This window comes from Gymnoscopelus braueri (assembly GCF_963280865.1).
Source record: "Gymnoscopelus braueri genome assembly, chromosome: 3".
Taxonomy (NCBI): Eukaryota; Metazoa; Chordata; class Actinopteri; order Myctophiformes; family Myctophidae; genus Gymnoscopelus; species Gymnoscopelus braueri.
The window spans coordinates 5,053,319-5,066,031 of NC_137612.1; the positions used below are offsets into that span (position 1 = coordinate 5,053,319).

Genomic DNA, 12,713 nt, shown 5'->3' on the forward strand with positions numbered 1-12,713 from the left:
ATACTACTCCTACAGATTTTTTTCAAACATCACACAAATCGGTACACAGTATCTCTATAGTCATGTGATCTACACAGATTTATCCGATTTCCCATATTCCATCTTGATTGCCTAAGACTGGCTTCCAAAGTTTGCAGGATTGGTCCGTTTTGAACAAAATGCCTCAAATCATGAACGCAGCTTGCAATTTCCGTGAAATTTCACACACACACATTTCTATTAGGCAGAGGAAGAAATGCCACCCTTTTCACATTGGCCTGTTATAGCGCCACCAGCAGGTCTAATTTTGCAAAACATATTTTTGGAACAAAATGCCTCAAATCATGAATGCAGTGTCCGATTGCAGTGAAAAGCCCTGGCTTGAACAAATGGCACCCTTTTCACATTGGCATATTATAGCGCCACCAGGAGGCCACAATAACGTACCTGACCTGGCGGAGACCTGTGCTCCGAGGAGCACAGGTCTAGTTTCATTTCATTTATACGTTTATTTGCATCAGGGACCAAGTAGAAAATACATGAATCTCAAGCAAAGCTTTGCACAGAGTGTATCTCCACTACAAATGGACCAATAACCTATTGACATCCAAGCAGGCAGGCAGACATGCACGCCCGCGGCCCCGCACGCACGCACACACACTCTACACCTGTTTTTACAGTGTGGCGGCCTAATCTCACAAACCGCTGGTTTCCAGTAGGCCAACGAAGTACCTCCACTTGTTTTCCACATACTGACTTTAATTCTATAATGGGCTCTAATCGGGCTGAAGTCTTGCCCACATTTGGAGGCATGTAACAGATATGTTACAGACGACTGACATCATAGATGACTGACGTCACTGGCTAGACACTGATCCACAACATGCATGTGGATCCCGTCATCCACGTGATTAGATTTTTGGTTATTATGCTTTGTTACCAAATGTTTTATAGCAGAGAGCACAGCTTATTGTTTAATAAACAACTGAACTGAAATGATTTTGCCTCCCTCTCTGTTTGATTGACAGATTTAGGCTATTGATCACTGGGATAGCATTGACTTGGAACGAAGTTGGTTCAACATTGAAAAAACTACTTTGGAGTAAGTGGAGTAAAATATAAAGCAGAACACAGGTATCAAAATATTACTAAATATAGTATACAGTATATCCAAAGTTATAAAAGCAGGTAATCAAACTGTCAAATTAGGCTAATGCTAAAAAGACTGGTTGCCGTCTTTAAATATAGAAGTCTGTACACGTTTTCTGATTGCCATGGAGTCATTCCATTCTTTAATGTCTTTACTAAATACTAAATGAAAAGGAGATTGGGCAAAGGCACAGCCTTGGTTAGGGATGCTACAGACTTCCCTTGAAGCAGACATTTAAAGTGTGCCTTGCGATGTTCAGCTAAAGGAAATTGTTACTTCAAGATAGATATTTCTATACTTCAATAAAACCATAAACCACAAATGTTTTCTGTGCTGTGGAATAATGTCTTTCTTCATTGTTGAACAAGCACCTGGCTGTCTTCTAACCATATGTAAGGCCGTGTAAGGGCCTGCCTTGTGACAAACATTGACTTGAGGATGTCCTTGTTCTTCTGATAATCTGAAATATTTTAGATTCAAGACGCCACTTCCTACAGACTTGGTACAGTAGAACGTTTATTGTTATGAGAACAGCTTGTGACTACATAAGCTTATTGTTTAATACACAATTGAACTGAAATAATTTTGCCCACCTATCTGTTTGATTGACATTTATTTATCACTGAGACAGCACTGACCTGGTAATGAAGTTGGTTCAACATTCAAAAACTTTATAATGTTAAAACAAAAACTGCTTTGATGTGGTGAACTATTTTGGAGTAGTGGAATAAAATATAAAGCAGAAAACATGCATAACAATATCACACATAAGTTACAAAATGTCAAATGAATGCTGAAAAGACTGGTTTCTTTTTAAAATATGGATGTCTGTACAGGTTTTCAAGATTGGCAAGGAGTTTTTTTCCATTATTTAATGTCTTTAAAATAAAAAGCTGAGTGTGCACATGCAGCCTTGTTGAGGGACATAACAGTCTTCCCTTGAAGCAGATGTTTACACTAGTGTGCCTTAAGATGTCCAGATAAAGGAAATGATCACTTCAAGATAGATATATCTTCAATAGACATAAACGGCAAATGTTTCTGTGTTGTGGAATAATGTATTTAGTCATTATTGTTCGAGTACCTTACTGTCTTCTGATCATGTGTAAGGCTGTGTAAGGGCCTGGCTTGTAACAAACATTGACATGAGGGCATTCATCCTTGCTCTTCTGATAATCTGAAAAATATTTTCGATTCAAGGCGCCACTTCCTATAGACCCGTTACAGTAAAAAAAACGTATTGTTATGAAAACAGCTTGTGACCAAGACATAAGCCTCATCTTATCTATGTGTATAACCATGGTCTGATCTCTGCCTTTAGCAGAGAACTATTGTATTTCTCCAGTGAGCTCATGCAATAAATGTCTAATTTAGAAGTATTCAAGTATCTCTGACTCCATCTGCCTCAACATAAGGATTGAGCCAGAATTCCCTGACAGTGCCAAGTCCAGCACAAAGTGTGTGTGTGTGTGTGTGTGTGTGTGTGTGTGTGTGTGTGTGTGTGTGTGTGTGTGTGGGGTGAGGTCGTGTGACGTGTCAAATAAAATCAGTTCATTGAAATCATCAATAGTTACAGGAATTAAAGTCATCAGTAGGGAAAGAGGAAAGTTGTCAAAGTCATCAGATTGCTGTGCAGTTCACACACTACTCAACTTTCTGTCTTGTAAATCGGTGACCCGCCTTGTTGTGGTTTTCACACTACTGTACATGACTAATCGACGACACATTACAAGATCTTTCACCAGGATGCCTCTCGCTCCGCCTCTCTGTAACCCTTTGAACTCCATTACTCAAACAATGCCACTCGCGTAGGCCAGCAGCTTTGCACTCCAGTATTATAACACATAATCTAAAAAACACATTATCAACACATACACCTATGCCTAGTATAGATTCTAATCAACACCATCCTACCATGATGGCATACATAGACCTTTAACCCACACAATGTTGACTACAGTATATATATGCAAGTGCATACTGTACGTTAACATACACACTTTTTTGGTTGAACTTGACACAATGCCACACATCTTCTATGCCAATGTCACACCCTGCATCATATCAGGTACTTTGGACTAATGGAAAAGAAAAAAAGGAGGGTAGAGCCGATATTATATAAGTGTAAAAGCGACATAACACAGCTGTAGGTAATCCAGATTGTAGGTAATTTGTTGATCTACTGCTGCACTTTGATTGGTAAAAACAATAAAAGGCGGGAGACCACTGTATAATGCAAAAATAGCTTTAATGCCTTCAAACAGCTACTTTACAACTTTTTGTTTGGGAAAATGAGCAAACATTTGGCTCAAAACCTTACAGACTATTCAGCAACGCATTTTTTTCGAGTATGATAACTGTTCCTCAGGCAGCAATGGTAAGAGATACTATCAAATATATAGGGAAAGGGTCATGATCACTTGAGTTCAGGCGTCAAGACGCCACTTCCTAAAGACCTGGTACAGTAGAACATTTATTGTTATGAAAACAGCCTGTGACTAAGACATAAGCTTCCTCTTATCTGTGTGTATTTATAACCATGGTCTGATCTTTGCCTTTGGCAGAGAACCGCTTGACCACTGTACTGTATGTAATTCTCCAGTGAGCTCATGCAGCCAAGACAATTTAGAAATACTCGCACAAAGAAGACAATGTAAAAGACGCATCTTGTAAGAGTTCTTTCTTTTCACTTTATATTACTGACAGTGTCTGGGAGTTTGTGTTAGATCAAATTATTCTTATCTATCAATTAAAGTGTATTAATTATTAGTGCTCCAGTTGTCAAAACATATGCCTAGTACAGATTCTAATAAATGCCATCCTGCCATGACATACATAGATCTTTAACCCGCACAATGTTGACCATCAAGTGCATAAATCATTTTAAGTCAGTTGGCAGAACATGATGGTGATAAGTAACGGGTTCAAAGTCCATGACCCAGTGATCGACTCGCAGGAGTACACAAAGTTTTGTGACTATAATCTGCTGCCCTGACAGTGCTTTTACAGCCTCTGTAAAACATTTACAGGATCGTTGTTGTCTTTTACCAGTGTAACAAACAAAGTCACGTCTTGCTCAAAGTGCTTAAAATCATTTTCCTTTTCTGATCTGATTTCGTAAAGAATCAAATAATTTTTACTTTTCACTTTGTTGATTTTTGAGAGGCTGTATGCATAGTCCCAAATCAATAAGAGCCTTTTCAGGGTCACTCTCTGATAGTAAAAGCAGAGGCTTCTGTGGGTTGAAATATATTTGTATAAATTAGATTACAAATTGAATTAGGCCTCATGCAGCAACATTCTCTTACAGTTCTCTTACATTTGCTCTTAATTTTCTGTTTTGGGAAAAAAAATAAGAAGCCATCTCCAGATGCACCAAATGTTCAAATCTGTAATATTACACCAGTGTGCTGAATGATGAATTCCACTTGATGCATAGGTAACACTCCATAAAGACTAGGTACCACATGCCATGGGCAGAAGCACATAACAACAAACAAACATGATGCTATGGTCTGAATATGGTCCTATTATTACTAGGTCATATGTATACAACTACAATAATTGTTAAATGTGACCTCTCTCTCTTTCACTCTCATGTGATCCAGAAAGGCAATACAAGCCATATGAAATGATTAAAGATTAAACAACATTTTGTTTATCACTCACATACAGTAGCTACAGTACTTAGGCGTGTGAAAGACAAATGCATTGTCAAATTGTTGATACTAAAAACTCCTTTTAAATCCTGCCCTAAGCTTTCTGAAAAACTTCAGATTTTAGAATATACAAATGTAATGCAAATGTAAACAAATATAAAAAAAGTAGTAAGAGAATGAGCATGTGATTATTAAGCCGCGATGCCAAGATAAGAGATGGGCACATGCACAATGAGTTTGTATTTACATACTGTAAACAGAAACACTCGGCTATCTGGTTATGCCATGTTTGCATATGCTGGCACTCTATTAGGACCTATATTATGGATACAGGAACAACCCTCTTCTTTCTGACGCTTTAGCTAAACTAAAATAACTGAACATTTATCTCAGCTTAAAGGGACACTTCACCCCAAAAAACCTTTGTTTCAATGGATTAGTCACCCCATGGAGACTTGAATTCATGGATATTTTTTAGTTTTTGTCTCATTCCTAAGACAATAATTTGATGACCGGCAGCGGTTCCGGTAGGAGACACAACGAGTCTCCGTTGTGTCTCCTACCGGAACCGCTGCCTACCGGTCCGCTGGTCATCAAATTATTGTCTTAGGAATGAGACAAAAACTAAAAAATATCCATGAATTCAAGTCTCCATGGGGTGACTAATCCATTGAAACAAAGGTTTTTTGGGGTGAAGTGTCCCTTTAACTCTGTGCATAGGCCTCATCTCTAACACTGTGCAATAACAATGCCAAAAAGATTAGGCAAAAAAGAAACACTTGCGATGAGATGCTTTATTTATGCAGTGATAAAGGGATGAAAATGACAGTTAATTTAGGCTGTGAAAAAACTTTGAATTCTGTCTAACTGGGCTACAAGAGGCCAGGTCAGTTAATAATCTAATGTTGCTAAGATGATACCATTGAGACACGGTTTATGCATCCTCCTTGTTAAACAATAAGAATGCTCCTGGTTGATTTCAAAGGATCCTGTATGGCAGGACATCAAGGCATAAGTAAGGTGTAAGAGTATATAAAGAGTACTTATAACACAATATACAGTACAGTATAATAAACTAACAATATAGATTCTTTTAATTCATTTCTTACATGGCTCCTACCTTTGTTAGTTATTATTGTTGTCGTGTTGAATTGTTGTTTAGTCACTGTTTTTAAATCCTGCTTTTTAACTTTATATGATTGATGATGTTTTACCATGTGGCACTGAGATTCCTTGTGAATGAAAACTGCATTACAAATAAAATGTATTATTATTATGATGAATGAATGCATTTTGAGTGGTCCAAGGCCTCCATTACAGGGAAAAAGTGAACAAGTGTTTGAAATCACGGTCCATAATCATTGTGACCAATGAGAAAATAATATCAATAGACTGTATCGTCTTTTAAAGGTGCAAAGGCTTGTTTTTATCCAACAATTCTTCTTATTGTGGCTCCTGAACTGTCAGTCTCATACCCATGATGCATTGTGTGAACAGCCAGAGTAGAGCTGGCACCAGCCGTCCTAAATTCAGGTATACGTAAAACAAACATTGTTTAGGCATTAGGTTAGAGACAATCTGGGAACCCATGCAGGTTTTTCTTTGTTTTTTCCTTTGGCACCACATCCTTTTTTGTGTAGAAACAGAAATTTGATTTGTCTCCTCCCCTTTCTTTCTTAGTCCTCACGGGTGCTTCTGTGTTTATTCCAACTAACAACAACACTACATGTCTCTCGAGAGACTAGGTTAGAGATGGTTGTGTTTAGGCATTCTATTGAGTGTGATTAAGGTCAGGGTAAGGATCTTGGAGTTCGGTTAGCCAGCATGCATGCAATGAGATTGCATAATCCCAATTCCAAGCTCATTGCAATTGTGTACCAGACAGTGCCAGTTCAGGAGTCACAACCGTCTTGTTTGTCTTACGATGAGTTGACAGTGACACGTGCCTTGGGATGCCCCGACATCATCCTGTAGGCCAGGTGCACAGGCTCAGTCAGGTTAGCCTTAAAGGTGTACACGTGAGTCTTGCCACTGGTGGGACTGACGTTGTAGAAGCTCAGACTGTGGGTCTTGAAGCTCAGCTTGATCTCCAGCCTGCATGCCATCGTAGTCCTCATGAGTGGTACATCGCGTCCCTCCTCAAAGGCTCTCAGCTGGTTCTCGAACCACATCAGGCACCATGAGCCGCGGTTGCTTTCCAGGGCACTGGGCAGCCCGCTGCGTGCTAGCTTCCCACTATAGCACACACCGATGATCCAGGGAGAGCCTTCCAAGTTTACCTCCCAGCAATGCTCACCTCCATAGAAGCTCTGCGTGCTGAGGACCTGGAAGAAGCTGCTGAACCTCTTGGGAGAGGCCGGGTACGGCTGTTTGGTGGCACTAAAGGTAACCGTCTTCAAGTCCGCTGATAAGACAAGGTTGGGGTGGGCCGTGTCCAAGTCAAATGTCACCTCTGAAGGGTTGAGGACATTCCGTAAGGAGTGCAGAATCTCTGTGAGTCCTGCCTTCAACTCACCATTTATTTCTTCGAGCTTGGAACAAGCTCGTGCAGAATTGATTTTTAATTCAACACCGTCTTCGAACTCCTCCAAAGGTTTGGCAAGGAGCTCCACAATGTGCGGTTGCAGATGGTGAAGATGCTCGCTGAACGCTGTGCAGTCCTCTTCAGTCAATAAAGATTCAGCTCGGAGTAAAGCCTGTCTCAGTTGCTCCGTCTCCTCCGTTGCTTGCCCCACTCGACCGCTCATGCTCCCTTCACCTGGATGCAGCTCTGCCTCAATCAGCTTCATCATCTCGGCACTGTAGTTCAAAGACAAATCCATCACCCGCTCCAAAAGCGTGGCTGCTCCCTCTCTCAGCTGGGCATTAGCCGTATTCACCTCCATCTCCTTTTGCTTCTCTTTCTTCAATGTACTCTCAGCCATCTCCAACTTGAGGGTCAACTCTGTCACTTGAGATGCTAGTCTGAACTTTGGTTCAGCCATTGTCATCTCAGCTTTGGCCTGACCTTCTTTTTTTACTGACATGATGGGGTACTCTCTGGCTCCATCTTTGTCAAGGGCGTCAACAGGTTCTGACATTTTAAGGTTGTTTAATGGACTTCTTAAGGTGTCCTCTTGGCTCTGGGTGGATTTGAATGGTTGCTGGGGGTCTGCGGAGTCAATTCTCCCATGTGTGGCTTTATAATTGTCAACAATGCTGCACATTTTGAAGTTCTTAGCCAAGGCTTTGATTCCATCATATTCCGCCTGGCACTCAGGGCAGCAGTGGTGGTCAACGTCTGCCTCCATGGTCTGAAGGCAAGCCGAGCAGTAGATATGACCACAAGGCAGAGACATGGGCTCAGAGAAGAGTTGCAAGCAAATTGGACACGAGAGCTCCAGTTCCAGGTTATTTTCTGCATGTGTTGCTTCAGGTTCACCCACTGACATGATGGCAGATTCTAGAAAATGTGTAATTTAAGGGTAACGAGTTAAATCAAGAGCTTAATCAAATGCAAGAAAACACAAACAAATATCTACCCATTGTAGGCAACTGGAAATGTACTTTATTTACTAGGCTGGACAAGAACTACTGCCAAACGTGTGAAACTGGAAGTACAGGGCTGGAAGCAATACAAGACTGACCACATTGTAGTCTACTGTTACTGTACTTCCTGTACCTCCGGTTAGACACTTTTAACAGTAGTTTGTTCACCGACTTATCTCCTTGTGAGATGGAGGAACGGGGAATGAGATTAAGATAAATATACATACTAGGCCTACTGTACATTATATACATAAGGAGCTAGTTAATTGCATGCACTAAGGTAGCCTGAAAATTACATAATCCAAATTGTAAAGGCCTGATCTAGGATTGTTTGAACAAATTAATTACATTTTTATTAAAGAGTTTGATTTGTAGATGGAAAATATTATATTTGGATATTCTATTTCCTTACCATCTAACTATAGGTCTGTTTTTCTCCAATGTTTACAATGTTTTTACAATTACAAAAAATATATAATGATGATAATAATAATAATTACAAAATAGATAAAATAATAGCCAATAGTGTCCGGTTGTCAATATAAGTCCTATCAAGAGCTGAGTCAATCGCATAGACTAGCCATGGTTCACATGACGGCACGCTCGTCTGTCACTAGCGTCATGGCGGCACTTCAACCTGGTTTTGGCACTTTCTCCATTTACAACCCGTACATCTACATAAACGTTCAGATGTCAAATATAAAGTGCTTACCTCATGACCATGGATGTTACTAGTTGAATCGGGCCAGTCTAGGTAACCGTATCTTCCGTATTGTTCAATAAAAAGCATTTTAATCCGCTCCGTGGCCATTTTCTCATGGAGTTATAGTGTATCAGAGTGCAATACACCTCCCCAACCGATAAGGTCGCATAGTTGAAAGCAAATGGAGACAATTCGGAGAAAATGGCCACCAATCGGATTAAAATGCTTTTTATTGAACAATACAGAAGATACGGGTACTTGGACCCACCCGATTCAAATGGCAACATTTGTGGCCATTTATAGCACTTTATATTTGAAATCTGAACGTTTATGTAGATGTACGGGTTGGGTAAGATGGTGCCAAAACCAGGTTGAAGTTCCGCCATGACGGTCATGTTTCAGGGCTAACAAATCTGGGACTTTAAAAGTCAGACAGTTCTGCCTTCGGCCTGGTGGAGACAATAACTAAAATAACAGTTTTACATCACAGCACAGGTCCACGTGCCTGTGTTTTGGATTCATGTAAGGCTTACGTTTTAAACACATTCAACAATTTGAAAATTGCACAATAGTTTAGTTTGCAATGTGCGTACATCCTGGATGACAAAGGAGTTTCTAATCAGTTGTTGGTGAGCAGCGTTTGTTTGCTTGCTCATAAGTTTCGATTTCCTGGCTTTGAAGGAAGGTTTCCTGACACTGATCTCGCAAGGCTGCAAGAAGTTCCAACATCACAACTGAATTTAAAGTACGACACTGACTCTGATCCGCCTCATTAGTGTACAATTTAAAAAAAGACTAACAATTTATTATCCTATCATCTAATTTATAAATTGATTGGTCTATTCCTATTATGCTCACACTGTCGCCACATAGACCACACTACACCAACATGGTCTAAATGTATTTACTTCTTCACTATGAAATAAATAAATGAATGTCCTCCTTACCTGTTAAACACGTAGCTACTCTGCAGTTGCATCACCTGCTGTGTCTGGTTGACTTCCTGAAGAAAGCACACCGCACTGACGTGAACACACCCATAGTTACCATGGTTACATGGAATGATAGTCCCCATAGCACCTACACCAGTGGTTCTCAAACTTTTTCAAGTTAAGAACCCCCCAGTTTGGTCTGAATTTGGCCGCGGACCCCCATCTGAAAATGTTTTGTGCCAGGGTCCTCCAGAGTCCAGAAGCAAAGTTATTTTTTTTATCGCTTTTAAAAAAAGAATATTCAAAGATTTGCACACATTTTCAAGATTCTTTAAAAATAGCAGATCTACAAGCTCATAGCGTGGCACTAAGTGACGCGCTATGAGCTTGTATAGCTGCTATTTTTCAATAGCCGAAGTATAACATATGGTTAAAGTGGATACAATGATTGTGATGCTATATTAACAAATTTAGCTGGGGTACACCCGTCCCCCCCGGGGGTCCCAGACCTCACTTTGAGAACCAATGACCTACACAGTAGCTACAATCCCGAGTGTTCATTTAGCTCTGTGAGTTTACAAATGGACTGTCACTCTTCCATTTGGCTACATTGGTAAACTCTTGGGAGGTACAAAGTGGATAAATCAACAATGAGGATTTTACGGTGTAATAATCCTATCAGCTTCATTGCACCTATTCAACTAGATTAAAATCTAAAACTCACTCAGAAAACAAAAGCGCTTTTTGGCACTAGCTGCTTTAACACATGTGAAGCACACAATTCATATTGAAATAAACACATGCACGCACGCACACACACCCACACCATAATCCATATAAACTAAGCATTACATTAAAACTGGAAAATGAAACAAGGCACAAGGTTTAGATTAACTTTATGTACAGGTATGTAGAGAAACATTTGTCTTTGGAAAGTAACAGTAGACACGATTATTCTAGGCCCCAAAGGAACGTCCCCACAGAGTTCATGTTGTGGGTCTACAAGACACAAAGAGATCTAAATATAAAAAATAATCCCTGATTATATGGTATCATTAATGCACGATGGTGTGAGTTAACACCAAGACAAAGTGCCAGACCAAAACCACTATTCTTCTTTACACTTTAACGTCGTTCTCTCCATAGCTTTGGAGTTTGGAATGTATCCGATTGTGAATCAGAACCACTAACCATTCATGTTATATGAAAGCATTTCTAAACCTTGTAGTGCAGTAAAGTATAATGTGCAAACTACTAACTTGGCCATGGCTATGCAGTGGCCATTATTTGATCCTATCGCATACTACGAGTGATGCATAACTGACACCATCAGTATCAAATCCAACCCTCTGCCATTATAGATGAACACTTTCCATCCAACTATGTCCACAATCTAGCTTCACACCCTTGGGTCTGAAGGGGTTCCACTCATCCGAGTCAAGATGCTATTTGAAAACACTTCTGCGCAGAACCCTCGGTCAGCGTGAAAGGAACAAACAGCATTGTTCAATTAGTGCAAAACCCAGTCATATTATAAATGTAAGGGTCAAGCACACTCTCAAAGAAATGAAAATGTACCCAGAATTTGATTGCTAATTACATGAAGCTATTAAACAACTTTTCTTTTATCACACAAGGAGGGAGGGAGGCACTTCCTGGTGTCAGCCATACTGACACACAATCTAGATAATTGTCCAGTGATTTCTTTACTTTTCGCATAAATAATGTGCTCAACCAATTTCAACAGTCACATCAGGCATCAAAAAGCTGAAAAAGTTGTCACACAAAACAGACATTGTCGTCACATTTTTTTTTGCCATTGCTAAGGTATAGGCATTATTTAAAATCATAACAGCCTCTAAAATACAGTAGCTCATATGCCTATTTGTATATGTAGTGTACATGGTCTGGTTTTTGGTCAGTGTTTTTTACTTTAAAGTTTAAATGTGTCATGATAATAAGTTTTTAACCTTTTAACTAGTTTTTCCTAATAAAGTAGTTTATATTTTGTTGCCGTTTCGTAAAGCGACTTTGAGTACTAAGAAAAGCGCTATATAAATCGTATGCTTTATTATTATAATGGGATAAAAAGGCAGCAATTTATATCAGGAAATATCTATGAGACAGGCAGTCTGATACAGATATAAACACAAACAGTAACCAGAAACAAAGTTCAAGGTCAATCTCAAGGAAATCAAAGGCATAGTTGTCCAGTTGTGTACTGGTTCCTTTTGTTTTTTTTTAGCTACTATGTAAACAGACCCGGTCCATAAGAGTACTGTCATCAGGTATTGCACAATGGGTCTGAAAAGCTTTTCTTGAAATGTACTGTCCTCGGAACATCTCACGACTTAACCCTTTAAGGCCGGGAAGGGAACGCATCTGTGTCATTTTAAGATTTATTTGGTTATTCAAAAATAGCAGATCTACAAGCTCATAGCGCGGCACCGAGTGCCGCGCTATGAGCTTGTAGATCTGCTATTTTTTTTTTGAAAAATCGTGAAAATTTGTGCAAATCTTTTATATACATTTTTAGCTCACATCTTTGCTTCTGGGGGTCCCTGGAACAAAATATTTTTTAGATGGGAGGGGGTCCACGGACAAATACACATTATTTTGGGGGTCCTTGACATGAAAAAAAGTTTGAAAACCATTGATAATATTGCAACATAAGTAAAAAAAGAAAAAAAAAGAAAAAAGAAAAAAAGAAAATTAGGAAAAAAAACTGTTCGGATTTAGAAGATATTTGTAAAATCCCCAGA

General features: G+C 39.5%; 1 protein-coding gene across 3 annotated transcripts; it reads right to left on the reverse strand.

The window, feature by feature from the left end:
* Positions 1-5,567: 5,567 nt before the first annotated feature.
* trim107 (tripartite motif containing 107) lies at positions 5,568-10,051 on the reverse strand. Of its 3 annotated transcripts, none has more exons than XM_080424035.1 (2): positions 9,967-10,051; positions 5,568-8,230 (listed from the first exon to the last, which is right to left on the reverse strand). In XM_080424035.1, exon 2 carries the CDS (start codon positions 8,217-8,219, stop codon positions 6,708-6,710), a length of 1,512 nt encoding a protein of 503 aa, XP_080280161.1. In that variant the 5' UTR covers positions 8,220-8,230; positions 9,967-10,051; the 3' UTR covers positions 5,568-6,707. The 3 variants fall into 3 exon arrangements, with proteins under 3 accessions (XP_080280161.1, XP_080280162.1, XP_080280160.1); XM_080424036.1 differs by lacking the exon at positions 9,967-10,051 and adding an exon at positions 9,029-9,110; XM_080424034.1 differs by lacking the exon at positions 9,967-10,051 and adding an exon at positions 8,544-8,603.
* Between the last annotated feature and the right edge of the window lie 2,662 nt (positions 10,052-12,713).